This window comes from Chiroxiphia lanceolata, chromosome 6 (assembly GCF_009829145.1).
Source record: "Chiroxiphia lanceolata isolate bChiLan1 chromosome 6, bChiLan1.pri, whole genome shotgun sequence".
In the NCBI taxonomy this organism is placed as follows: Eukaryota; Metazoa; Chordata; class Aves; order Passeriformes; family Pipridae; genus Chiroxiphia; species Chiroxiphia lanceolata.
In genome coordinates this window covers 59,077,370-59,103,726 of record NC_045642.1, presented here as the reverse complement: position 1 = coordinate 59,103,726, position 26,357 = coordinate 59,077,370, and the positions used below count along the sequence as shown (strand labels likewise).

The 26,357-nt window shown below is 44.0% G+C and overlaps 1 protein-coding gene across 4 annotated transcripts in view; it reads left to right on the top strand.

The window, feature by feature from the left end:
• The window catches only part of SYT16 (synaptotagmin 16), a 109,777-nt gene that overhangs the window by 33,333 nt on the left and 50,087 nt on the right, over positions 1 to 26,357 (top strand). For 2 of the 4 annotated variants that reach the window (XM_032691444.1, XM_032691442.1), the window contains exon 1: positions 19,198 to 19,298. Coding sequence is in view for 1 of the 4 variants with exons in the window: in XM_032691445.1 (XP_032547336.1) it covers positions 19,122 to 19,298 (177 nt within the window). In the remaining 3 variants the exon portion in view is untranslated. Of the gene's footprint in view, positions 1 to 19,121; positions 19,299 to 26,357 lie in introns of those variants that run through there. The other 2 variants (XM_032691445.1, XM_032691443.1) reach the window with 2 other exon arrangements.

The following is a 26,357-nucleotide window of genomic DNA, read 5'->3' as shown; positions in this document are numbered from 1 at the left end:
CATTGACTCTGGAAACACAGTTGATCTCTTTTAAGTGAGGATTCCCTGCATGTTCTGGAAGATGAATATTGAATTTCTGTTCAGAGTTCCTGAAAGTTTTGGAGGACCATTTTTGTGATATCCATTGTTAAAGTATTCACTCCCTCCCTCTTCCGGTCTTGTTCCAGAGCACGGCTGGAGCTGGGCTGGGTTGGCAGCACAGCCCTGGCTTCCTCCTTTCCCCTGTGCTCCAGGGTATGCTCCAGGCAGATCCCTGGCTGTCATTCACGTGTGCTGAGCATGGACAGATGACAGTGCTTGTGCCGTGTACTGTGAAGGTTTTCTGATAACATTCCTGGTGTTTTGAGCTCCTTATTGGTTCCTTATTGGCTGCCTGCTCATGCATCTCCAAATGGTTTTACTGTGTATCGTAAGCAGCTGGCCCCTTTCCTTCAGTCTGATACTGCTGCTTATCAGTGTCACTGGGATTGGACTGTATTGTTTGTACATGACAAGTGTTTTAATTAGCTAAAGTCACTCTGAAGGCATTTTCCTCTTATTTGGCAATGTTCTCAGTAGGTGCATGTGTTGCTGTTTGCTGGTTCTTCTTTTTTTTTTTTTTTTTTTTAATTTCCTGGTGTATGGTTCTGTCTCCCTCATCTCTCTCAAAATATCTGTTAGGGTGAGTATTTCCCTCTCTACCTCTCATATCACTTTCCATGGTGGAGTGTTTGCTTTTGCCTGTATTCCAAGCCTGTCTCGTTTGTCCAGCTACACAGCCTATGTGCTGCCTTGGTACTTGTGTTTTGGTTCCTTCCCTGGACAGAGTCATTGCCTGTGACTCTCCTTGCATTTTTGGAGATTTAGATCTGCTCTTGTCCATACTCTTGCTTGCAAGCTGGACTTGTGTAACCCACAAGTTCTCTATTTAATCTGATGTTTCCAAAGAACTTTGTGTACTCAGTTGCAAGGTGAAGAACTCTGATAATTTCTTTCTTGATTTCTGATCAAAATTTGACATTTTTTTTTCCGAGGATTTCCAGCCTCCCTTCATCTCATCTGCAATTGTAATGGTTTGGATTGTATTTCTGGCAACAGTCTCTTTCAATGTTGGACTATTTTTTTTTTCATATTTAAAAGAAATCACTCAGCTTTAATTAGAAAGAGAAAATCCTTGCCACTGATTTCCAGATATCTAAGTAGACTTGAACTACCCTTTGGAAATCCACCTCATATGGAGTTTGAGTTGGTCTGTCTTCTTGTTTTGTTTTTAGGTGTTGATTTGCCTGCTGGCTTGTAATTGCTGGGCATCCCATTAAACTGAGTGCTGCTCCAGCCTTTCCTTCTTCCCACCATCACTGTCCCAGCAGAATAAATGTAGGTTGCAACAGAGACACTGGGTTTCCCCTGAAACTTCTGCAGATTCCTGTGAACTGGACTGCTCAGAGTCATTTTGGATGCTATTAAATTAGTGGGAAACTTTGAATGGAATAAGTGAGCCCTGGGGTTCAAGCTTGGGGTGGAAGTTACAATTGGATCCAAATCCTGAAATGTTCAGGAACACAAGACTGACTGTAGCGAGCCTGGCCATCAAGCAGCACATACTGGAATAGCCACAGGGAAAAGGGTTTGATTAAATTACTGCTTACTTAATAATCTACAGACACAACTTCTCTCTTTGCATATTTCAGCAAACCAGGTCAGATTTCTCTACTACAGGCTTAGGGGGCACGTGGATTTTGTTGATATTTTGGACTATAGGCTCAGCTTACCTTGTCTGTGGCTAATGGCTCACAGTTTCATTTCAGTTAGTTTTCAAGTATGTTTTTAGGTAAACAAGGCATTTGGTCTGTGCTGCCTCATAGAAATTTTTGCAAGGAAATGCTGTGGAGTCCAGACACGTGTTTAATTGAAACACTGCTTCTGCTAAGACAGTTTTCTCCTCATGAGTTCGGGACCTTGTCATCTGTACCTGTCAGCAAACAGCAGGTGAACATGACTTAGGAAGAAATGTGTGGTGTAAATATTTCTGACTTCACGCTTGTCTGGCACAGGCACATTCCTTTCAGTGTAGCCCGCTCCTGAACTCTGTTAGCCCACAGGAGTGGAGTACTGGGGGACACTGGGTGAGTTCAGCAGGACATGCCAGAGATGTTTCACTCATGTATTCATACCCTGGTAAGACTGCCCCGAAGTCTTTTCATAAGCTTTTCCAGTTTTGGGGCTCTTGACTCAGCGACCTGACTGTTACATGCAGTTTCCTCTTTTGTCTTATATTTCTCTTGAATAGGGCTTGGTGCAGAGGGGGAAGAATAATTTGACTTTAAGCCCAAGAAGTGGGAAGAAAGGCTTCATGTGGTGAGCAAAGTGAAAGCGTGAGCCATTGCTGTCTGTGTGCAGTTTTATTGCTATCCTGCCTTCCCTGCACTTTAATGGCTTCGTTCAGCCAAGTTTCCCTCCAGCAAATGCTGTGTGCAGCGATAATTGTTTTGCAAGGAACTACAATGAGATGGTGTATGCTAAATACTGGTGGAGTGTCATGGCAGATATCCCATGGCTGCTGCTCTGTGAGGGAATGAAATAAGCCACACCAGTGTAAAGCCTCTTTTCCTTGGCGTAACTGGGCCATGCTGGGGTTGATCTCACATCTAGACCCAGGACACTCATGTTGCCAGGATCCCTCTCTGTCCTTTTCTCTCCAGAAAGACATGAGGAGACACAGGGCACGGAGGTGATTAAGGGTCTGTGAGGGCAACAGGACAGCTGGTGGCAGGACTGGAGCTCTCAGGAACCCTCTAAGGTCCTGGGGTACCCCTCTGGCTCCCTCCTTCTCCCAGGGCTTGCAAAGCCTCATTTGGCCCTTTCCCTCACCACTTGATAATAGGGTTTGTGATTCAAATGAGGGCAGAGTGGGTCTGAACAGCTCTTGTCTTGGTTTGGCTCAGTGTGGTGAGACACTGCCTGTCCGGGGAGGAAGATGTGCGGCATGTGAAGGCAGCGAGGACTTTGTGTGGCTTTAAATTAAAAAGGTAAATTCAGACCAATGAAGAAGCTTGGTTGAAATACCCTTTTACCCTCTCTCTGAGAGATGGGAGCCTGGTGCACCTTAAAAGCAAGAATTAGAAATCAGTTTATGAAGGGGTCTCTCAGAGGTGATTCATGGCAAAGGGCTGCTGGTGGAGTTTTGAAGAAGAGTGTTGCCTGCCAGGCACCAGTTTGGCACCAGATAACTGAAAGTCATCTTGTGGCTTGGCCAAGCTGGAAGCATATCCTGTTGCTGGGGGAACAGCCATGCTGTGGCTCCCAGGTGAAAGGATGCTTGATCTTTAAAATAGTGGTGTAAAGGTTCATGTGAAATACATTGTCTGGGTTTTAAAAATACCAGCTTGACATTTAGCGGGACATAAACAGAATATATCTACAGTTTAGCTGGTGGTTGACAAATAATAATAAAAACTGACTACATCTGAAAATGTATTTGAATTTCTGCCAATTGTGCTCTAGCTCTTTTAGCACAACAGTTCTGGAAAAAACAACCAGAAAAAGGGCAGCATTGAGTTGACAAGGAGGAGAGTTTATTATCTTAACATTATTGTGCTATTATTTCTGGATTACTTTTTTTCCATTTTGACTTCATAAATGGTGGATTCAAGAGTAAAGTTTAGAGTAAGAACTTAACATGGGAGACAAAGTAAAGCAGCTGAGTGCATGGGAATGAGAGTGGATGACTTGTATGGACTCCCATTTTCCTGCATAAATATGACAGTCCTGATGAATTCTGGAGAAATTTGAATGAAAGTGAATAACCATTGTATTTCCACAGAAAAGTAGTTAGGAGCTACAGTGAAAGTTACAAAGGGAAGAGTTCAAAAGTAAGAGAAAAAAAGAAGTTTGGAATAAGCAACTTCTCAGGTGCAGCAGTAACTCAGTGGCAGTGGCTTGAAGGAGGGTGGGTTTCCTGGGTGAACTGTATTGAACCTGAGACCTTATTTTCTATTTGGCAACAACTCATTTCACAGCCTCCCTTCTGGAGTTGCCAGCTGGACATTTATTTTCAATCATGCAACATTGGAACTAATTGTATGTACAGGGAATGATGCACCCACAGACCTGTGTGCCCAACTGCCCTGGCCCATTCCTGGCAGCCCATCTCTGCAAATCTTCAACGGACTGGTGCTCCCTTCAAAATTAGCAGGGAAATTTCCCACACTGGCTTAGCAGAAGTCTCCTGGGCAATGGATGGAAGTTGCTCAATCAGTTGGTTTCAGTGACTAGTCTGACATAACCAGGCTTTGCCTTTCCCCTGTTGCCCTGCTGTGCTCTTGCATATTTTTAGCACAGCTCCACGGCCCCGACGCCTCCTGCTCTGGGACCTCGCACGGCTCGTCAGCAGGACTGCTCAGCCGTGCCTGATGTTGGCATCACGGGGACAGGGGAGAGGCTGTGAGTCTGGAAAGAGCCCTGCTGAAAGCCATGTGTCTCCAGCAGTGGCTTTTCACCAAGGCTCTGCCCATCCCATGCCTTTTACCTGCAGCCATCACCCAGCCCAGGGACCCAGACACCCTCTCCAGCTGCCTGATCCATGGAGATTCTGCTGTGGCAAGACTCATGTAAGTTAAGGGGGCTTGATGTCTGCTCAAGAAGGACTTTCACCCCCCTCTTGAGGTCCTTCTGAGTAGCTTTTATTTTGAAGATGCCAGTCTGGACTACTCTTCAGGGATCTGCCAGGTAGCAGCTTTTATAAACAGGATCATGAGAACACCTTTTTTTTTGGAGGGGAAAAAAAGAGTAGCATTAGGAACACCTGCAGAAAATTGCCTCAGGGAGCAGTTTGCCTTAGAGAGGCAAGATACTGCTGAGAGCAGATTAGAGCCAGTTTACAAATTGCTGCAGGCAGTGGGGCCAAAGCTCTTCTGGCTGTGAGCAGCCAGGTCTGTGTACTCCCTTCCTCCCATTTGCTGTCTACCTTCCCCATTCTCTCTCATGTTTTGAGCATTGTGAGTAGCTGTGTGATTTTTATTTTACAGCCTTTTCATGTTGTTTTTAAGGAACACCAGGTACTCCAGAAGCTGGAAACAATTTTTTTGTACTAATTAGTAAATTAGTGGGAGGAGCTTCAGTTTCACAGAAGAGAGACCTTTTGCAGGCAGAGGCAGTGGGGATGGATTTGCCCTGAATGCTGAGGGAAAATAGCCCTTCTTCAACTGGGATTCAAAACTACATCCAAAATGCACATTCAAAGCAGCACTTGTGGATGGTGAAAAGAGCATGTGATCTCACAGTAAGTATCACAGAGCCTTCCTTAAAATATACATTAAGGTTAAAATAAATTAAAAAAGAAAAAAAGCCAAACTTGAAGTTCATTCTCTACTTTTTTTTTTTTTTTTGGTACATTCTTGCAGTGAAGTGTGACTTGATAAGAGCCAGTCTCCAAGATGAAATCTCCAGCTGTTCATGGGTGTGCAGAAGGTCTATGACCTGGTATGCAGTCGGATCAGTGCTGTGCTTACACCTTTTGCTCTAAGAATGGCTGTTACCTGTGTGTAACACAACTCCCATCAGCAAGCGCAGAGCTGCTGCTGGCACAGCTTTGCCTTCCCAGCCTGGGAACCTGCAGTGATGGAGCAGGGCCTGGCTGGAGGGTGAGCTGTGTTCAGGGAAGAAATGACTGGCTGAGACATGGCAAGTGCTCCTTGGAGAGGAAACAACTTTGTTTTAGACTGAATGCCTGCTGTGATCCTTACTTTTTCACTGCAAATTTGCGGAAATTTGGTTGAAAATGTACGTCTCTAAAGTGGATCCAAAATACTTAGGACCAGAGTGTGGATTTAAGCTGGGCAATAAATTATATATCTGTACAGGAGGGAAAATAACTTAAAACTTCCTGATAAATGAATGGCAAATTTATTTTTAGGCAAATTTGACAGCAAGATAATTGTTTGAATGAAGACTAGCACTCCTAAGATGAGAGCAGTAGGAAAGCTACAGGTGAGGCAGTAGTTTTTAAATAAACACCATTGGAAGTGACATAGGCAGCTTTATCTTGTTTCCCTGGCTAGCATTCCTTTGGTGGCTGTCACATGTTTACCAACCAGCAGGGTTCCTTCTTCCTTGGGATGTTAAATCAACAAGCACATGGAGAGAAAAGGGCAAGAGCACCTGCACCACTCCTGTTTTTCAAACTCAAGACTGTGTCTTTCTACAGCTTTGCCCAGCTTGTGTGAACACCACAGAGTCCGAGGATTTAGCAACCTGTCCCAGGAAGAAAGTTTTGAAATGTGTTATTTGTGAGAAAAGTGTTCTTGGGAAATTTCATTGCTGGTTTGACTCGTTTTGCTGCTTTGTGTAGGTGTGATTAGGTAAGTCTCATGTTTGGAATGCTTTGGGGCTATTTCTTGGTGAGAAGATAGCTTTCCTGCTTTGTTACTTTGGTGACAATTACAGTTTGAAAAGCAAACCCTGTGTGACCCTCACTTCTTACTTGGATTTGCACTTCTTACTTGGTTTGCTTTGGTTTTCTTGGAAATTGAGAGGAACGAAAAAAGGGTTAGTCTTCTCTTTTCTGCTTTTACATTGTTCTGTTTCCTGCTATAATATCAGATTTTATTGTAAAGCAGTAGTAAGACCATAATTCTGGATCCATAATGAGTTACAAAAGTGCAAAGTATTTGTATTCCTGTTAAGTAGAGGGCACATCTGATCACTGTGCAAGGGAAGCCATGGGTGCTTGGAGGTATTTGTGACTGAGGTAGGTTTTAAAAAAAAAAAGGAAGTCAATATAGTGTGATGGCTGTGGGAGAAAACAGCCGAAGGGATCAAAATAAAGTAGTAAATAGACTTCATAGCTTGACTTCAGTGTGTCTGAAAACATCCCAGGAACATGCTGAACTTTATTCTTGCGGTCCTTTATGTCAAGTGTTTTGCAGAATGTTTGCACACGTGGGCTGGGCTGGAGCATCAGCACTGCAGAAGCCCTTGAAGTACATGGAATCTATTTTAGTCTGTCTCCATTGCATCTGTTTTGGCTAACACTCGCCTCTATCTGCCTCCCCCCTTCTCTTCTTCTGGCTGTGAAGTGGCATGGTTCATTTATCCCTGAGAACAGTCAGATGTCACAGCTTGAAAGAAGCTCTGGGTAGATGCTTTGAAACTTGTTAACGCAAATAAATCCTCTGAGACAGTGCTGTGGTCGCGTTCATCTGGAGAAGGCCCTTCTTGCAGGTTGTGTAGTGCTGGGATCCTGCCCTTTACGTTGCTTTTACAAAGGAATTATTGAGGGCGGATTACATCATAAACATTTGTTTTCTCTGAGACCATTCCTGCTCCCCATCAGATCAGTGACCACTCTGCTTTTGATTTTCCATGGCCTGTAGAGGCAGACATTTTGGGCATAAGTACCAATCTTTGATTCAGTTCCGCTGAACTTTTCAGTTTCTGGCTGAAGTGAGATTAAGGAAGACTGGGGAGTGCCTGGAACAGAAGAAGTCATGAGATAGGAAAGAATAAACTGGGAAAGCACACATAGGTAGTCAGTTGGTCTCCTGGCCATTTAAAACCAGCTCTCGTTCCCTCTTCCTTATGCCTGCAGGACTTCATTGCTTTTTCCTTCACAGAGCCCTGGGTTATCTGAATGATGACTTCAGTTCACGCCGTTCTCTGTGCAGCCCTAGTAACTGGTTAACTGGTTTGTTACACTAATGTGGATAGAGAAATGTTCACAGTACCATGGGAGGAAGTGGCAGTACTTGCTAAGCTCTTCACTCAGTTAAATACACTACTCTAGAAACCACTGACATTTTTTTCCCCCAAGCATTTGTTTTAATGGCTTTGGTTGTTGTTAGAACATATTTTCCCAGGGCGTGGGTTACTTGGTCGATACCAGAGGCCTAGAAATCTTCCACAATACGCTCTTTCTTTGAAACCACACCCTGCTTTATGAGCAGCAGCCTTCCGCTTCAGGGCTCCCTGTTAGATACCAACAATTCCTCCATCCTGTTCCTCAAGAGCTGGAGCCTAAGGCTGCTGGCTAGCCTAGCTCCCAGGAAGCTGTGTGGTGGAGCAGCATCTCCTGTGCAGACATCCTTTGTATCAGGACAAAAGATACCTAAGGATCCCTCTTATCAGCTGTGGCAATACCAGAAGTTAATCTGGCAACAAACCACCTGCGTGGAATGAAACTCAGTGTAGGACTTGTGGCTTTTAGGTTCAGAGAATGGTGGATCGGTGTCCTCTGAGACACAGTAAAGAATGATCCAGGAGGGGAAGTAGAGCCTGAATGCCTGTAAGTTGAGTCTACTGCTCTAACACCCTGATTTCCTTTGGCACTGGCATGAAAAGGTCCTAGCCACAGCCATTTTAGGTGATGTAGCTCTCACAGTTGTTAGATGGTAACTGTGGGCTTTTCACGGATGTGAATCTCATCACCACCACACAGAACTTCTTGTCTCAGCTGGAGCAGGGCTGTAGAACGTTACTCTCTCCCCGCTGATGTTCGTGCCTCTTTTTATGGCCCCTTGGTTTGCTAAATGCCAGACAGATTGTCTGTGTTTGTGGCTGGGCTTAAATGCAGGGGCTGGAAACCTTTAGTGGAATGTATAAAGGTTGGTCTGGCTTTTACTTGAAAAAAAAAAAATCAATTACTGGTTGTGCTTTCAAGGCAGAATTAGCCACCAAAGCTGCCCTTTTAGCATTGCCAGTTAGAAGTTTTAGAATAAAGCAGGTGTTCTGCGCTGACGTTTGACAGCATTCCCTGATCTAGGAAGGTCGAGGGATACACACTTGTCCCACTTTTTCTCTTTGATCAGCAGTTTGCCACTGCCATTACCTGGACGTGTTTAATGGGAGCTGAAAAAGGGGCGCAGTGGCTCCGGAAGGCTCAAAACAAGCAGCACCAGTAGGGAGCGTGTGATGCCAATATTGGAAACTTTGTTTTCTTTTGAAGGTCAGGGGTTGGGGTGTGGCCCCTGTGAGGGTCCTGCTGCCCAGTGTCCTGCTGCCTGTCGTCCCTGCATCCTGCCAGGTATGTGCTGAGTGCAGGCGTGAGCTGCTGTGCAGACAGCGAGCACCTTGTGGCCTCTCGCCACTCCCTCATCTCCTTTGGAACCTGTCTGGAGACGTCTGTGGCCTACAAAGCACCAACAAGTTCCAGGTCAAGGAGGAGCCAGGGCTGTGTTCAGAGGGTGCCCTGCTTTCCATGGGCACATGGCCTGCTCTCCACAGATGGGAAATCGCCTAAGTATTAAGAGATTTGGTTTGATTAGCTAAAACCTCCTGTTGGCAGAACATTTCCAGTCCCTGGAGCAGTGGAGATCAGACAGGTTGCCAAGGCAACGCACAGCCTTCAGTGAGAGGTTTGCTGTTGCATCGTCCTTGGTCAATTGATGGAGTAGGGTTTATTTAGGTCTTTAAAAAAAACCCCAAAAAACCAGAGCTGCTGTCCAGCCTTTTGTTGTGGTGAGTCACTGTGCCTTGGGTCAAATTGGTGAAACTAAGAACAAGGTTTTGTGGATGAGAAAAATAAGTACATGAGAGCATAAAGATCCCGATTAGATTCCTCTTTGAAGAGGTGAGAGCTCTTCAGTGCTGAGTGGAGACAACTTATTCTTTGTTATGTCCCCAAATAAGAGAAACAGCAGCTGAGATCCTCCTTTCTCCTCCCTCTTTTCCCCTTTCCTCTCTCTCCCAAATGTAAAATACTTTTATTTGCTAGAGGACTCTGTGCTCACTGTTTAATTCTTGACTCATACCAGAGATCCTTTCAGTTTGACCTTTTGTCACTGCTTTGCTTGTCGCTCTTTGCTCCCTTCTCTGTTGCAGAAGCCTTGGTAAATTTAGCTTATACAAGTTTTCATTTCATCACATTATTCCTCCTTTTGTACCCTCTGGGGGGATGAAAAATCTCATCCTGTCAGCACTGTGAATGCCACTGTGGCAGTGGCTTGTGGTGAGAGTCATTGTGTCTGTCATTCCCTATTCATTGATCTGGACCCAAAGTCAGGGAGTGTACTGGGATGTGGGCATCTCTCACTATGACTGTTCCCTGAATTTACTGACATAACAAAATTGAACCAGCAATGTGCAAGCCTTCTTTGAAATTTTGGAAGGGACCTGATTCAGTGTTCCTGTATGCACAGTCAAGGAGGGAAATGCCATTGTACCGAGTCCAAGGCCTTGACTTGCTAAGTTAGTAAAGGCTTCTTCTTAAAGTAATTCTGGCAGTGATAGGGAGGACTCCAAGGCTGCAAGGCTAACAGTATCACACCTGGTGAGCTGAAGGTGGTATATGGGAGACACCATCAGAATCCCCCTTTTTGTTTCTCTTGCTGTTGAGATGAATGTGGGTTGTGCTCAGCAGTGGGTACCTTGTTAGTTCGGGAAGAAATCACTGTACAAACAAGAATTGCAACGCAGTCACTGAGTGGTTTAACATGGGGAGCCAGGCTGGCATTTTCTGAACATGCAGATGCTGTTCTCTCGTCAGTGTGCACCTCAGCTGGTGTCATGTAGCACAGGGAGAAGAGAAGGAATTAAAAAATAACTGTAGACACTGCTTGCTGTGAGATAAATTTTGACCTTCTCTGTAATAAAACCAAGGCATGAACTTTATAGACAGTGAATTGTATGTGAGAGGGAAAAATTTCAATGGGTGGGGAAGCCTTTAAAAGTCTGCATTGGCATCTTTACTTATTTATCCTTCCTGAGAGAATGGCAGTTGATAGATGTGTCACTGTGCTGATGCACAGTTATCTTCTTTCCCTGTCTCAAAATACTGCATTAGTGGTACCATGGCAACAAAGAAGTTGTCTTTAAGGAAAAGGGAGAAAAAAAAGCATGACTTCAGTGTTCAAGAAAGGTGGCAGACTGACAGCCCTAGTCTTCCCTTTCTATCAGTAAGGCAGTGTTAGTGTCAGCTATGACAAAAGGGTATCAGGTTATGAGCTTTGTGTTGTACTATGACTGAAAACAAGCCTAGGACATGATCTACTATGGGGAGAGCAGGATGAGAATCTTCAGAGAAAATGAGCTCTTGTCAGACAATTAAATTCTGTTTAAGCTATAAGAAATGGATCATCTTGAAAAAAACTTTCCTAGACCCAAGTTGTGTCCTTTTTCAGGATGGAATTACTCTCTGAGCAGAGCGTGGCGGTGGTGAGAAAAAACAGCTATTCCTTTCTTCTGCAGTAGTTTTTCTGGAGGTTGGACACCAAGTCAAAGGACACATGGAAGGGAAAATTCAAGTCTCTGTCCTGCTTGATTCAGACTTGCATTTATGTACAGGTCTCACATCTAACATGAGAGCCCTAAGCAGCAGGAGATTGGCTTTTAAGGACTAGATTCTTTCTTTCATTTGATCTAATTCAAACTGTATTTTTCATTATTACTACAGCCTCTTTCTTGCTTTCCTACCTCATAGGTGAAAGTTTTCACCTCCAAGTTAATCACCTCACTGCTTTGTGTGACGCCTGTTTTTACAACAGAAAATAGTTCCAGTGTACAAAACTGAGAATTTGAGCAGAGCTCAGGGATTAGGGTGGACACTGAGACAGAGAAGAAAACACAGCAAACTTGAGTGTAAGGGTATCTCATAGATTGTGAAATAGAAAAGTAATTTTTGGCCTGGTTCTAATTTTTCTCCACTGTTCTGGAGAAGAACTGACAGAAACAGTTGTGAGGCTGCAGGTTTCACTGTGATCATTTCAGCTGTGGGCCCAACACTGAGAACAATCCTGGCAGGGATCAGTGCTGGTACAGGAGGACCAAAGCCTGGAAGGGTGTGAAGTTCCTCATGCATTGAACCTATTCAGCCCTGACATGGAGAGAACCAGCTTTCAGTTCATGAACAGCAATTCAAGTGCTGTGCTGCTCCAATTCTGTCTCTCTGGCCCTGTTAACTTCAATGAATTTTGAATACCATGCTGAACTGGAGCCATTTCTAATGTTATTACTAAGATTGATAATGAGCCTCTGAATCACCCTTTAGAATGACCTCCATTAGACAGAGTGACACATTTCTGTTCCCTTGTTCCATCCATATTTGTGGTGTGTGTCCTTACAGATGGGGAAATGGGGAGAGAGCCAGGACTCTTCTGGATGCAGGATGTTAGGTGTCATTGTTTGCAAACACTATGTTCTTGCTGTTGACTTGAACTAGTGCTCCACACTTGTTTGAAAAGCATCCAGCAAAACTAATAATTCATCATCTCTAATTGGAAAATACCTTTTGTTGAAGGTGGAATATTTCGCAGAGCTGTGTCTGCTTGGTTACCAATGTCACCAAGAGCGTTGCTCAAGGCCGGGATGGCATTTCTGCTGCTAGGAACACAGTGCTGCCACAGGGCTGTACAGAGTAAAGTACAGAGCAGCCTTTGTAAGGTGGAAAATCTGGCCTCAGGGAAAGCTTTCTGGAAACTGGCCCTCCTTGTTGCTGGCTTATGGCTCTCATAGATTTGCTGCTGGATGCTCTGAGGTTTGCCCTTCCAGTGTTCATGTCTTGGTCACTTATCTATAGCAGGTTCTCTGTGAAGCCCAGACTACATCCTGAGAATTCAAGTCTGAGTCTGACTTTTTTGAGCCTCAGTGAGCAGGTTGAGAAAAATTAAGTCTACTACTACTGCTGGCCCCAAAACAGGCTGCATAAGGGGAAGCCAAGCTGAGCCTGAAGGGTGGAGGCTGCCCTCCTCTAGTTGTGCACCTTAGACACAATACTGGGAAAAGGAAAATGTGGGTTTAAGGGATAATTTTTCTCAGGCCTCCCATTTCTTAGGTGAGACCACTTGCCAAATGCCACTGACTCTGAGTTCCCTGGTGTGTCTGATGTGCCTTCCCTTGAACTCAGTGTAGCCTGGAGGTGTCAAACACCTCTACTGGATTGCATCCCTAAGGCTTTTAGGGAAAAAAATACTTTCAGGTGACCCAGTGTGACTGAGGAGAGATGCCTATAGTCCCGTGACTGTCACTATGGTACCACCTCTAGGAAGGTACTGTAGATGTTCTATCCAGTAGCCTCAGCTTTAGGGTGAAAAGTAAGATATTTCTAAACACTGAAGTGCCTGTGTAGATGGATGTGACTTTTCTTGATTGTTCTTTTGTGTCTAACTTCCACCATTTTGGATTGAGTCTGTGCAATAGCTCTCCTGTGGAGCATTTGTGAGCTATTCCCTCCTCCTCTGTTTTGCTGGGGGGATAAATGCATTGAAGCCTGTAAGATGTTTGGGTACTGTGGTTCTGTGGGTTGTGGAAGAAAGAGAGAAGCTGTAGTGTCTCTGAGACCTTTGAAAATGCATGCCTATGTCATAGGGCGTAACGGGAGCTTAAGTCTCTCAAGATGACCTACAAATACACCAGCAGCAGATACAAGTGAGGCCATTCTTCCACCCTTTGATCAGTTAAAATTTGCAGTCAAAGTAAATAGAGGTATAGTCAGGTCATAAGTGCCTTTCAGTTCTTCATATTCCTTATATAAAAGGTCTGGAGAAACCTCCTCATTCCTGCTATCTGTAAATCAGCACATAAAAATAAAGTGTGTGAAACTCAGCCTCGTTTCAGGACAAATCCTCCTGCCTTGGATGGGAATTTCACTTCTGCTACAGCACTGAACATTGGTCTGATTGCGTTTCTGATAATGTATTTGTGGATCACCTTGAGGAGAAGAGGGGGAGTTATACAACTGTTCCCTCACAGTGCTGTTAGGAAGGGTCAGGCTTTGTCTCCTTCGAAATAGATATCAGGAGAGAGCTGCAATCCTGTGAAAACACACATTTATTTCTGAAGTGTTTGTGTATTGTGTGTGTGGTGCACATGAATAGAATTGCCACCTGTCCAAGGCTGATAAGGACGAGCACTGGTCATGCGCTCCTTGTTCCGGCAGTTTGCTGTGTGAGGAATCGGCACCTACAGGTTCCCTCTGAGTTTATGAAATGCTGCACTCAAGGAGTAGCTTCACCATTCGTGGCACTCTCTGAGCTTGCACAGATATAGATTTGTCAGAGGTTTTGCGATGATGGATACAGTGTTAGCTGTGGCTCCCGAAAACCTTTACCTTTTATTCTGTCTTGCTCTCTCAGAAAGATCCCATTAGCTATACTATTGCTTTAGGAATCCACATATGGCACTGTTTTCCTTTATAACCTCGGCCTCAGCTTGTGAGTGGGCAAAGTGACAAGATTCTGATACCCACATGCTTTGGGCACGGAGTAGAGGAAGTGACTGAGAAACCTGCCTGGTGTTTCCATTGCAGCCAGCGGGGAACTTGTCCTTGCAGTGGGGCTGCTGTCACCATTTCATCCCTCATAACTTTCCTTCAGTAGTTGCTGAGCCTGGCTAAGCACAAGGATGGTTACAGATGGACTCCTGGGCTTTGCTGCGCTGTGACACTGCTGATAGGGATGAGGATGGGTAGGTATGCTAAGTAGGTGGAAACTTTCTAATAGTAATAATAGTAATAATAATAATAATAATAACGTACACTTGTACTGCCTTGCAGCTTTTGCTAGAACTTCTGCCCACGCATCAGCCCACTTGGTTCACAATGCAGTGAGCATGCTAGACAATTAGTGGCTGATAATGAAAAATGTCATGGGAACCAGCAGGAAAATCATAGCTTACTCCAAATATATAATGAAATGTAATTAGCACAGACAGCAAAACAGACAATTTACGGTTTGGTTTGGTGGGGGGTTTTTTTTGTTTGGTTGGCTTTTTGTTTGTTTTTTTCCTAATTAAAAAGTACCAGTAAACATTCATTTTTCAGGAAGTTTGGTATCAAATGAAATTAAAGAACTATTGTCTGGAATAGGATTTTATGCAAAATTTAACCCTTGCACAGCAGAATGGATTAAGGTCTTGCTAGTTGCATGCTGCCCAAGTGAATCTACTGTGATGCCTCTTGCATTCATTCCCCTGGTCTGTCTGAAGGGGCAAGTTCTGGTAGCAGAATTGCTGTGAAAGCTGCTACGAGCCAAAAACCCAGCTGAATTCAATGCATGTAATGGTGTGGCCAGTATTACCCTCCTGCTTTTCCAGACAGACTCTCCCTGAGGCAATCTCACAGGGTGGAGGTAGTTTTGAGGGAGAGGTTGGAGCAAGAACAGCATTGTGATACCTTGTGCTCCCGGTGTCCTCTGTCAGATCTCTTCTGCTGACCTCACTTCCCTTTCTGATCTTCTCTTTTCTACCTTGGGGCCCTTGACACTGTGCATCTAGTTTGTTCTTGAGTAGTGTACACACAGAAGTCTGTGCCCTCAACTTGCCAGGAGCACAAAAACTGTTTCTTGGCTTGTGCTCCCACCTGGAGCAGCAGAATGTGTGGACCCTCTATGGCATTGCACAAAGGTGTCTATGGCATTAATTTTTTAGCTTCAAAATGGAGAAGTGGGAGAGGGTTCTGGCTGAATGGACTGTTTATGTCCCAAGGCATGTAGTGGCTGGCTCTTTCACTGGTCTTGAGTGCCCAGGGTTTGAACCAAGAGTTGAATACGTTACTGTCTCATTTTCATGCTCTCAGGTACAGTCTGTCATCCACTGCTGTAAGGATGGACATTTTACCTGTGTGAGAAACTCTGACACACTCCAGCAATGCTGTAACACAAGGGACACATGTTACATGTGTGCATTTCTGCTGTTTTTCTTCCTCAGCACTTTCTCAGGCCCAGACATCCCAAGCCAAAACAGAGCTCTACTCCAAATCAAATTCACAGTTATTTCCCGAGCATAGACTTATCCTAGAGTTTCAATTCTGCAGAGAAAGCCCTTCAGCTGAGGATTGAGAGGAGAGCTGAGAATGGTCAGGACTGTGTGCAGGTGCAGCACGTTTTCCTCTTGATGATGGAGGAGCAGAGAGCCAGCATGACTCCCCTCTCAGAGGGATACGAGCTTCCAGCTGAAGCCAGGTGCACAGACTTTAGCGTTTCTACCCACGTACATGACACAGTGCTCAGGTGCAAACTCACAGCCCTCCTTCAGAGACAGTGTGGAACAAACTTCTAGTGTCTGGCATGGATAATATGGGTGAGAGAAAAGGAAACTTCTCCATAAAACCATGGGATAGGATGTATGAGCTCCTATGCCTTGTGCTGCAGAAGTCCCAGCCACCTCCTCACAGTCAGACAGACCATCTTTAGGAGAGGGACACTATGGTTTTGCTGCAGGAGCCATCTCTGCAGGAGATGTCACTTCCTACCAGAGCTGATGTGGTCCTTCTGGGGCACCTTTCTCTTTGCTTGGTGCCTACACTGAAGGGAGGTGAGTGAGGGATCCCAGCCCTTGTTGGTAGCAGGCTGATTGTCTTTGCTGTACAGCGAGGGTCTATGCAGCCCTTTACCTGCACTCCCAAAAACTCTGCCTCTGTGTGGATGGTTGTTAGTATTTGGCTTTGAAAGCTTCCTCCTGGAATTTGATGCTGGACGTTTTGTGAGGTCTGACAGGAGATGCCTTTTAAATTTTTACCCCAAGAAGTAGGGAAAGGCTGAAGCTGCTACCTTCTTGTTCCTCTGTGGCTGACCAGGAAACAAGAATTAGACAGGCAATAACACTGTTGTGCCACTCTGAGTTCCTTTAGAGCTGGTAGATAGCTGATAATAATTTGTCTCCAAACTTTCTTTCAGGATGCCTGGTCTAGTCAAAGATCTGCTTTTTCTTCTGGGATTTTGCAAGGAACCGTGAAGGTCTGTTGGGGAAAGGGACGCTTTGAGGATTTCTGTAGCTGGGGGTTGTGTAGCATTTCAGAGCATGTGTTGAACAATTTGTGTTTAAGACGACTAGTGGCTTGCATGTGCTCTGTCTGAGAAGGGGAAACCCTTGGGCTCACTGAGATTTTCATGGAAGGGCTTAATAAATAATAACAGTGGCATCCTTGCCACCCCTCCATATCACACCCTCTGCAGTGAAATCACTCACATAGAGCCTTCAACACATGATTGTCAGTTTGCAACATCTTTGCTGCAGCTTTGCAGACAGAAACACACACAGACACACACATATGAGCATCTGCACTCACAAGACTTGTGGTGATCCATGTGTTTTATATGCAAGGTAGAGCATAATAATCCTTATTCCTACATATGCTATGCTCAAAAATAGGACAAGTCAGCGATGGGACCCAGCCAGGCTTTCAGGTATATTCTGGAGTAATGGCTACTTTAATTTACACTCATCTCCTCTGATTTATACTTGGCTCCAGCAGCCACTTTATGGTGACTTCAGCAGCTGAAAATAGCCAGAGTCGATGTATCACTCAGCCACTCTCACATCCCCAGCCCTGCTCCCTGGGTTGGTGTGTGAGGGGAAAATAGGTCTGATATGTGCCTGCCAAATTATCCAGGGGAGATGTGCTATCAAATTTCAGTGCTGACAAGAAGATCCACTGTCTTCATGGCCCCTGCTTAGTGCTGGTGAGGCACAAGGAGGTCAGAGAAGTAATGCCCAGGTAAGTGTTCAAGACCAGGTTGGATGGGGCTTTGAGCAACCTGGTCTAGTGGAAGGTGTCCCTACCCATGGCGGGGAGGTTGGAATGAAATGGTCTTTGAGGTCCCTTCCACCCCAAACCATTCTTTGATTCTGTGAAGTGTCTGTGCCCATGCAGAAGAGAGCAATGGAAATGCAGACTTGATCTTGTTGTCATTTAAGCTGCTGCAATTCAGTGCATATTTCTGTTCCTCCCTTAGGCTGGAGTGAGAAAGGTCACAGCCACCTCCAGAGTTTGTGTAACACATATTCCTCTGGGTTCATTCCCAACCACTCATCCGTTTTTCATGTGGGCCACTGCTATGCATTGGTGATTTTTGTTTCCAATTGAGACACGTTGGCTGGTATTAATTTAGCTTTTTAAAATCCCCTAGATTGTCATCCTACTGTGCACTATCAAGGCTGTAACTGGAGACAGTGTAGCTCTTCTAGCCCAAGTCTTTCGCTGAGTCAAGTCTTATAAATTCCCAGTGGGATGTTTCACAGGCAGGTCTGGCGCTGTTTACATCCTTTCATCCTGCTCATCTCATCTGAGCTGCAGCTTTGTAATCACAGGCATCCCTGGTGTGCCACTGATGCTGCTGATGTTTCATTTTTATGGGGTCTCTGACTTGAATTGAACAGCTGAACTTCACCCCTTCCCTGGTGAAGTAATTATCAGAATAACAAGCCAATTTTTTTTTTTTTTTTGCAGATGGTACTGAAAGTTTTTGACACGTGTGCCCTTGCCACCCACATCAGATGATGTATGTAGTGTTTGTCCCTTGTTTTGGCATTTTGATATGTGTGAGAGAGGTGAAATGGCTTTAAAAGCTTTTTGCTGGCGCCTGCGGTTTGTTGCAGACCCAGTGGCACAGGCAGAACATGATAAATTGAAATCAGATTGTTTCTTTACAGTTTGACATAGGGATGTTGATGTACAGGGCTAGGGCACCAGCTAGTGCAAAACCACTGTGCTCGTTACCTGTGGCCAAATCTGACACTCAAGGAGCTCAACTGAATTACCTGAGCTGGAGGCTGGTTTTTTTTTGCAGAAAATAATGGTAATTATGTAGTATGGTAATATACTTCTTACTTAAGGGTAAAGTAACAGTTGAATGAAGATCATGGGCTATACATTAACCTTGTTCTTAATGTAATGAAGTTAGTGATTACCATTATGTGCAACCTGATGGCTTTAAAGAAAATACACAAATTGAAAAGGAGGTGTTGGGGCCTTCACCTTCCCAAGCTAATCCTCCCTGCAGCCTCCCCTGAGAATTTGCCTCTAGCTGTGTAGAAATATTTAATGACCAACTGCCCTTTCTCAGCTGCATCCTTTTTGCAGTATAGAGGGAGAGTGTCACTGTTGAAGCTGGTGGAATTCTGCATTCATACTAAAATTTATTAAAATCACTATCTTTCCTGTGTTAGAGTTCATCATGTGACAGAAATCAAGACCTTAATTGGAAAGAAGTCTGATATGTTATGTACCTTGTTGTTGATGTTCTCAACAGACTCAACCAATGTGGATGTTGCATCCAATTCACACAAAGCCAAGTCCTGCTGGATTTCATTTCTATTTCTTCTGTGGAGAGGATGGGAAAGCAGAGCCATGGATACAGCTGTGGTTAAACCACATCTTCCTCTGGGTAGTTTTTCCCGCTTGTGCTGATGTTTTCTTTCTGACTTTCTGTTCTTAGTTACTCCTGGGGCCACTGGGTTTTTGTCTGCAGTTGGAGCCTTCATTATCCTCCCTGCAGTCCTCTTCCACTTCATCAACAAGAAGCTCTGCTTTGAAAAGAGAGGTGGGATCCCATGCCTGGAACAAGGGCAAAGAAAACACTACAAAGAGAAGTCCAGAGCTTGTGAAGGCCTTGGTAAGTATCACAGTATTATACTGCCTTTGATGTACAGAATCTTCTTGAGGCTTTGATCGCTGGGAGAACAGAGACAGACCCATTTGCTCTTTCTCAGGTTGTTTGTGGAAAACAGCAGGATTTCGGATAGTCCGCGGTAACCTCCCAGAGTGGATCATATGGATATGCAATTGCTACCATGCTCCCATTATCTTTGTTGTCTGGAGTAATCTCTTGAAAAATGGAAGGCAACACGGGGGGGAAAAAAGCACACTCCCTGCTCTGTCTGTTGTGGGAGTGTTTTGTTTATCTAGTGAAGAGCAAAATGTGAACATTTCTGAGTAACGACAGTGCCTTTCTGCTCGCAAAGAGTTTGCATGTCCTGATTTTCTTGTAGTAGCTATTACACACCCCTTCATGTGTTTGTTGTTTTCTGGAAACATTATGTCTCGGGTAAACCCATGAGTCCTGGAGTCAAAATAACTGGGAATTTTACCATGTTACAAAAATAACATTTTAATTTTTCTCAGCCATCAAAAACGCATCCGTTCTGGTAATGGTGGTAACTGGAAATTTGGTAATTTCTTTATGTCTTTCTATGTAAATTTGCGTGTCATAAGCTTATAATCACTGAAATAATCAGCCAAGAAGAGACCTCAGAGGCCTCCCAACTAAAAGTTCTCCTTCTCAGTGGTTCAGTCTTAAAGCTATTGGAGAAGGACACAATCCCAAAGTGTGGAGCCCCTGGAAGGTTGTTTTGTTGTACATTTTGCCCTGTGCCTCAGCGTGGCTGTTGCAAAGAGCATGATCTGGTCATACCTTAAGGCTCCAGGCTTTATGGACATGTCAAAGGCCTGGATGTCACATGTGATAGGAACTCAGTGGGACTAAGTCTTGTTAAATTTATTACCCAAAAAGGTACAAATACCAATGGCACTTGAAATGATTCCCACCTACCCCCTCTCCACTGAAAATCCTAACTTCAATGTTTCTAAACAAAGTCTATACTTTTTTTTTTGTAAGTTTCCTTTGTCAATATTATTTTTAAGTCTTTTTCCCCTTCTCTTCGCCTCCCATCAAGTGGTGTAAAAATGTGGCTTTTATTTCGGTTTGTAAGATGACACATCTCCTAGGAGCGTGTGGGTGTTGACATTCTATGGAGCTGTCACAGACTATCATGTAAACATGTATTTGCAATACTTTTTAAAATGTGAATTATTAATAAACAGGGTGGCTTGCTTTTTTTTTTTAATTTTTTTTATTTTGTTGCTACCAGATTTTAAAGGACAAGAAATTGCTTTCCAGCTGACACTCTCAATAGCAATTTTCATTTCAGACTAAATCTCATGTGTCTGAGTAATAAACCTTCGAAAACATGGGTTTATAATGGAAACACTAATTCAACTTTAACTACAGCTGTGCCATGCTAGCAAAATACCACATACATTAATGAGGTGCTAAATCTGATACGGCAGAGGAATGTGTTGTAATCATTAATTACAATTGGAGCTTAAAGTTGGAGTCTGCTTTTTCTGTTCAAATAAAATCAGCTTGACGGGTTGGAGCAAAGAGTTATTTAAAAATATCATCTCTATATTTAGTTTAAATTTCACCGTAGCGTTTTGATACTTGTAAAGCCAATATGGAATATGTGTGTAGGAAATGCCAATGCTTTTAAAGGACAGCAGCATGAGAGAATATATTAAACCCTGGGCTAACACAGTGAGTGTCATATGGCGAATGTAGAAACCTGGAGGCTGAGCTCAGGCTGCAAAGCCAGGGAAGGCTGTTTCTAGCACGGCAGTTGCCTGGTGAGGGAGCTTTCCCAAGAGCAGTGTTGACAAGCAATAGTTTGCTTCACATTCGGAATCTGACTTTGCTGGGTAGAAAGGAGCAGGACGGGAGGGTTTGTAACATGTAACTTATTGGCAACTTATTCGCTTTTCCTCTTCTCAACTTCTTCTGGTGAGCTGTGTATGTTACGAGGAGATCCCGATTCCAAGGACTCTGCTGTTCTTTACCACGTATCCCAATAATGGTTGCTCTTCCCAGTTCTAAGCTCTCAAATTGGGGAAAGCTTTCTGATTCTCCACATCTGGAATTAAGAGTGGTTAGAACATACCTGTCTGCTATGACTATCAGTTTCACAACTGTTTAAATAGGAAAGAAGGCATTTTGAATTTTGATCCCTCTGGCATGACTGTAACATCTGCTGTAGGATAAATCCCAACTTGCAACAGCAGAGGTGACTGAAGGCTGTGGCCTGAGAAGTTGTGTATGTGTTCTGTGCATGAGCTGCTTCCCTTGTCTTTGGATCCAGTTAAATTTTGAGTTACCTACTGGTGGAGAGTTGGTAGAGAAGCATAAGCAAACCTGCCTACTCTGCACTTTGCAGGTGCACAGGCTGACATTCAGAAAATGTGCTGTTAAATGTCAAAGCCTTTTTTGTTGTTGTTTTTGCTTTTCTGTATAGAGCCTGACCTCAGACCAAGGCAAGTAACAGAATGAAAAAGGTGTTTCCATCGTCATGGCTCTAGGATACATCTGGCTGATTTGTTCCTAATTTAATTCTAATTGCACAATTTGTGTCCTTATGAAAGGAACGAGATAAGGAAAAGATTGTTATGAAAATGAAGATTTCATTGAAAAACTTTCAAGAGACTTCAGGACAAAGACTCTTAATTACTGGGACACAATGGATAGCAGATTTTTGGTACTTGAGGCTTTTGTGGATCCTATTCTTGACTGGTTCATTGACATTAGTGATGAGTCCATCTCTTGAGCAGGGATGTGCTGCCCTGATTGCTTCTCACTCAGCTGCAGGAGTCCGTTCACTGGGAGGGCTGGAGCTCATCCGGACACAGCCAGTATTTAAGATGCACTTGGCACTGCGAAGTAGAGCTCAGAGCAGGCTGCAAATCTTGGTAGAGAAGCTGGTAACAACATAACCAACAGGAGAGTAGCACAGACGGTACCAAGCTTGATTGGCTGTGCCCAAGCATGTGCAGGGAGAAGTGATGGTGGCATGAAGCAGTCCTGGCCTGCCTGGAGTGATGTAGAGCCTTGAGGTAGGTCATGTGCCGAACTCCTAAGTGAGAGAAAAATTAAATACCACACCTTTACAGTCAGCTGGAGTGGTTCCCCACTGCATTGGTGATCTTTCTGTCAGTGGGAGAATGTGCGTATGTGAAATTTCCCCTTGAATTGTCTCTCCACACAAGGAAGGAAGACCTTCCCTTGAGCAAAGGCTTGGCAGAGGTCAGTGAGGTCTCGTGTGAGACCTTTTGATGCTGTGATGGTTTGGTATCCCTTTCTGTAGTGTGAATTTCAGGACCAAGAAATGGTGACTATGTTCTTACATACAGTGTTTATAATGTTGGGGAGTCCTTTGCTTCAAAAGTTCACGGGTGCAATAATTTTCACAGAAACATGTGACAATACTGTGCAAACCCTTGTGCAAAGAGCTGTATCTAACCATATGCTTCAGTGCCAAGACTCGAAAAACTAAAGGGCCCTCTTTGTTCTATACAGTTATCTTTTTATAATGATGTGACCTGAGGCTGGGAAAGAAATCATAGTTTCCTGACTGTACTTTATCAAAAATATTCCAGTTGTGCCTTGCCTCGAACACTTGTGATGTTAAGGATGTACTCCTGATACGTGAAAACAGCATAAACATCATGAGGTTTGAAGGAACATTTTTTTCCATTTTTCCTTCTGTTTTAGCAACCTTGAGAGTGCTTTCAGTTCATGTTCTCAAGCTGTTCTGCACAGCCACTGCTCCAGCCTCTGGGGCTAGCAGCACACTTTAAATAAATAAACGGAGCTGCAGTTCTTATATAAACCACTCATCTCCCATAGCTGAGGCTGCAAGGAAAGCATCAACACCTGTAACACTCACCAAGGGCAGGAATGTTAGCAGTGCTGCTGCCTGGATGCTGACCTTCATTGTCAGTATTGCCCTGGCGACCAGTCATATGCACTGTTTGGGATTGTCATATGACAGCAGAGGCAAAGCTTCATGTTTAGGAACAAATAATGTGGGTGAGTGTGACAGCACCAGTCTGGCATGCACAGTGTGGTGGCTTCCTCCAAAACAATGGTAAGCTGTGGAAAACCCAGGAATGTACTTCTCCAGAGAAATACAGTCATAGTTGGTCTTTGTAACTCTGATGCTGAGTACCCAGTAGCTCCACTATCTTTGGCAAGTGCAGGTTGAAAATGAGCCTGGAGTTATCCACATCACCTGATTGAGATATGTAGTTCAGCAAGGGTGTTCGGTTCCTTGACCAACCAGTGGCAGGAGTGGAGAGAAGCTTGTGAAAGGAAAGTTTCTCAGTGCCCAAATGAAGCCACTCTTCCAGAGTACTTTTTCTCTCAGTTGCTTCTACTGAGGCACACAGGAAGAGTGGCTGGACATGGGACAGTGTGACTGTTGCCACTGATGCCTGCCCCAGAAGTTAGAGAGCCTGAATTAAATGAAGGATAAGAGCTGAGAGAACAGTTCCTAAGCTGGTAGGGACAACTGCCTAATCAGACCCATGGTTCCAAATTCCTTTAAATCCTTTCAACCTAGGTCTGTTTTTCCCTGTGACCCCTCAGCCTCCCAGCATGTCCATCTGCACTGGTGGTTGACTTAGCAGAAGTGAAAGGAGATGGAAACTACAGACACATGTGTGCACACAGAGGTGGATAACCAGGAATCATCCACCGGATTTTTGGTTCCCAGACAGCTCTGTCTGCACTGCTCGATGGTGGTCCCTACAGAGCAATTCCCGCAGGCTCTGTAAGGATGGAGTGTGTGCGTGGGGGAAGGAGTTACAGTAACTGAGGGACTCCTCAAAATGTTTCTAAAATATCTTCATTGTGTTAAACAGCTAGACATGCTCTCCCACTGCTAATTTCCATGCAAGTAATTGCTCTGATTGACCCTGGCTTGTTCACTTGCTGCAGACTGGCTAGTGTGATTTCAGGGGGGGAGGAGACTCGGTCCACAGGGTCTGCTCTATGGAACAGCTTGACAGCACAGGTGGGTGGGTTCGAGTGGTGGTGTAAATTAGTGTTTTTCCAGCCTTTTGAACTTGTGATTTCCTTTTGACTCTTCTGTCTGCATGCAAGCCGATGAATGACAGCAGCTCAATTACAGAATGTGCTGTAATTTCTGACTGCAGGTTTCCTCTTTCATTCCCCTAATCCAGTAATTACAGATGTTTCTCGCTCTTTTACCCTGAAAGAGCACAGTTGCCTCTGCTAACACCACTTTTCTAATACACCAATCGTTTGTGGGTTTCTTTATGCCATTTTTGCAACCCTCAGTTGGAGAAGTATAAATAATGTTATTCATTGCTGCTTTTTGTACTACCACTTGGCACAGAGCTGTTAGTTTTTTGTGCCTATGGTGACAAATGGCTCTTTAAATGCAAAGGGCTTTATTTTGATTTGAAGGATGTTCAGTGGAATGACTCTGGAGTTAACACCAGTGCCAAGTCAGAATCTGGTTCTCCCATATATCCAGGCCAAATATTATGGTCAAGAAACGTGTTTCTATTTTCTCTCTCCTGAAAATTTGATCAAGTTTTATATTAATATTTTGATGGCAACAATATCTATCTGTACATTCACAGATCCTCTGGTTTTTTGGGCACACTGGACCTACAAGAAATCAACACACCTCTGAGTTCAGGAGGTCTTACAGACTGGGCAAAACCAAAGGTGTGAAGTGGTCAGCATAGGAAAGCACCATCAGCTCCTCAGCCCCACTGCTGGTGGAATTCCTGAGCACAATATTTGGATATTGGTCTTCCAGGAACATTTTTTTTCCTTGAATTTATTATTATATACTCTGTATGGTGAAGAGACCTGGATTTTTTGAAAAAGGCTCCACAGTTTTGAATGTTTAATGTCACATTTGCATAATTCCTTTTTTCTTCTATCCCTTTCCTCTTCTCCCTGTCCCACTGAAACTGTGAGGATCAGTAATTGTTGCCATTATTATTGACAAAAGAAGAACATGAACAAAGGAATGGGAAGAAAGGAGGAGACACCATGGAGCTAAATATCCTGATCAAAACCACTTCTGTCATTTGGGTATCAATTTGTACAGCTAATTTGGCACAGCATCACTAGAGAACTGCCTGCAAAGACATGAGATGATTTGGGAGTGAGGAATAGGTCTGCAGGCTTCCTCTGCGTAGGCTGAACCCCGTGCAACCGGGTACGTTGCTGTCTGTCTGATCTCATCTTTGTTTCCACTTCACCCTTTTGGGGCTTGCAGGACCAATGCACTGCAGCAGTGGGTTTATTGCCGTGTTGATTTGTAACCCGTGAACGTTTCCAATGAGATGTTTCTAATTTATTGGCATAAAACATTGGATTTTCCTTGAATGCCCTGGAGTTTCTGATTCACCAGCTGAAAACTATTATTACAGAGCACATAATCACTTGGAAAGTGCCTCTGTCTTATCTTTTTTTTTTTTTTTGTGTTAAATTCAGCTACATAAGTAGCATTTTTATAGCACAAAGGCCAAAAAGATATCAAGATATTCTGTATTTCAGTTTTGTTTTTACCTTAGGGAGCTTGGTCAGTGGTGACATTCACAGTTGATGTGAACCTTGGGCACTGTCTGTGAACTTGCCTCATAACACTTCTGGAAGAGGCTCCAATCAACTGAACAGCTCCAAGTGCACAGGCTGGAGTTGGCATTGTGACAATTTTGACTGGAAATACATTTTCATCACAGCAATGTTTGGTTATCCTTCACTGTGAGGGTGGAAGGGCTTTGCTAGCATCTTGTTAGATATAATTCTGGCAACTACAAGAGGAGCAAAGAGTCCCAGAACTAGGACAGAGGATTTCTTGGCCCAGTGTTGCTATTGCCTGCCTTCATCTGAGTACATTTCTAATCTCCCCTCTGCTGTTTTAAATGTGTTCTAATTGGATTCTAGTCCAAAAGGAGGACCAGGCTTATTAATAGTTTTCAGTAGCTCAAAAGGAGTTATTAAATAATCTTAGCCCTCCAAGCCTTTCTTACTTCCTCCTTTCATGAACAGCAAAATGGCCTTACCTTTTGCACAGACCCT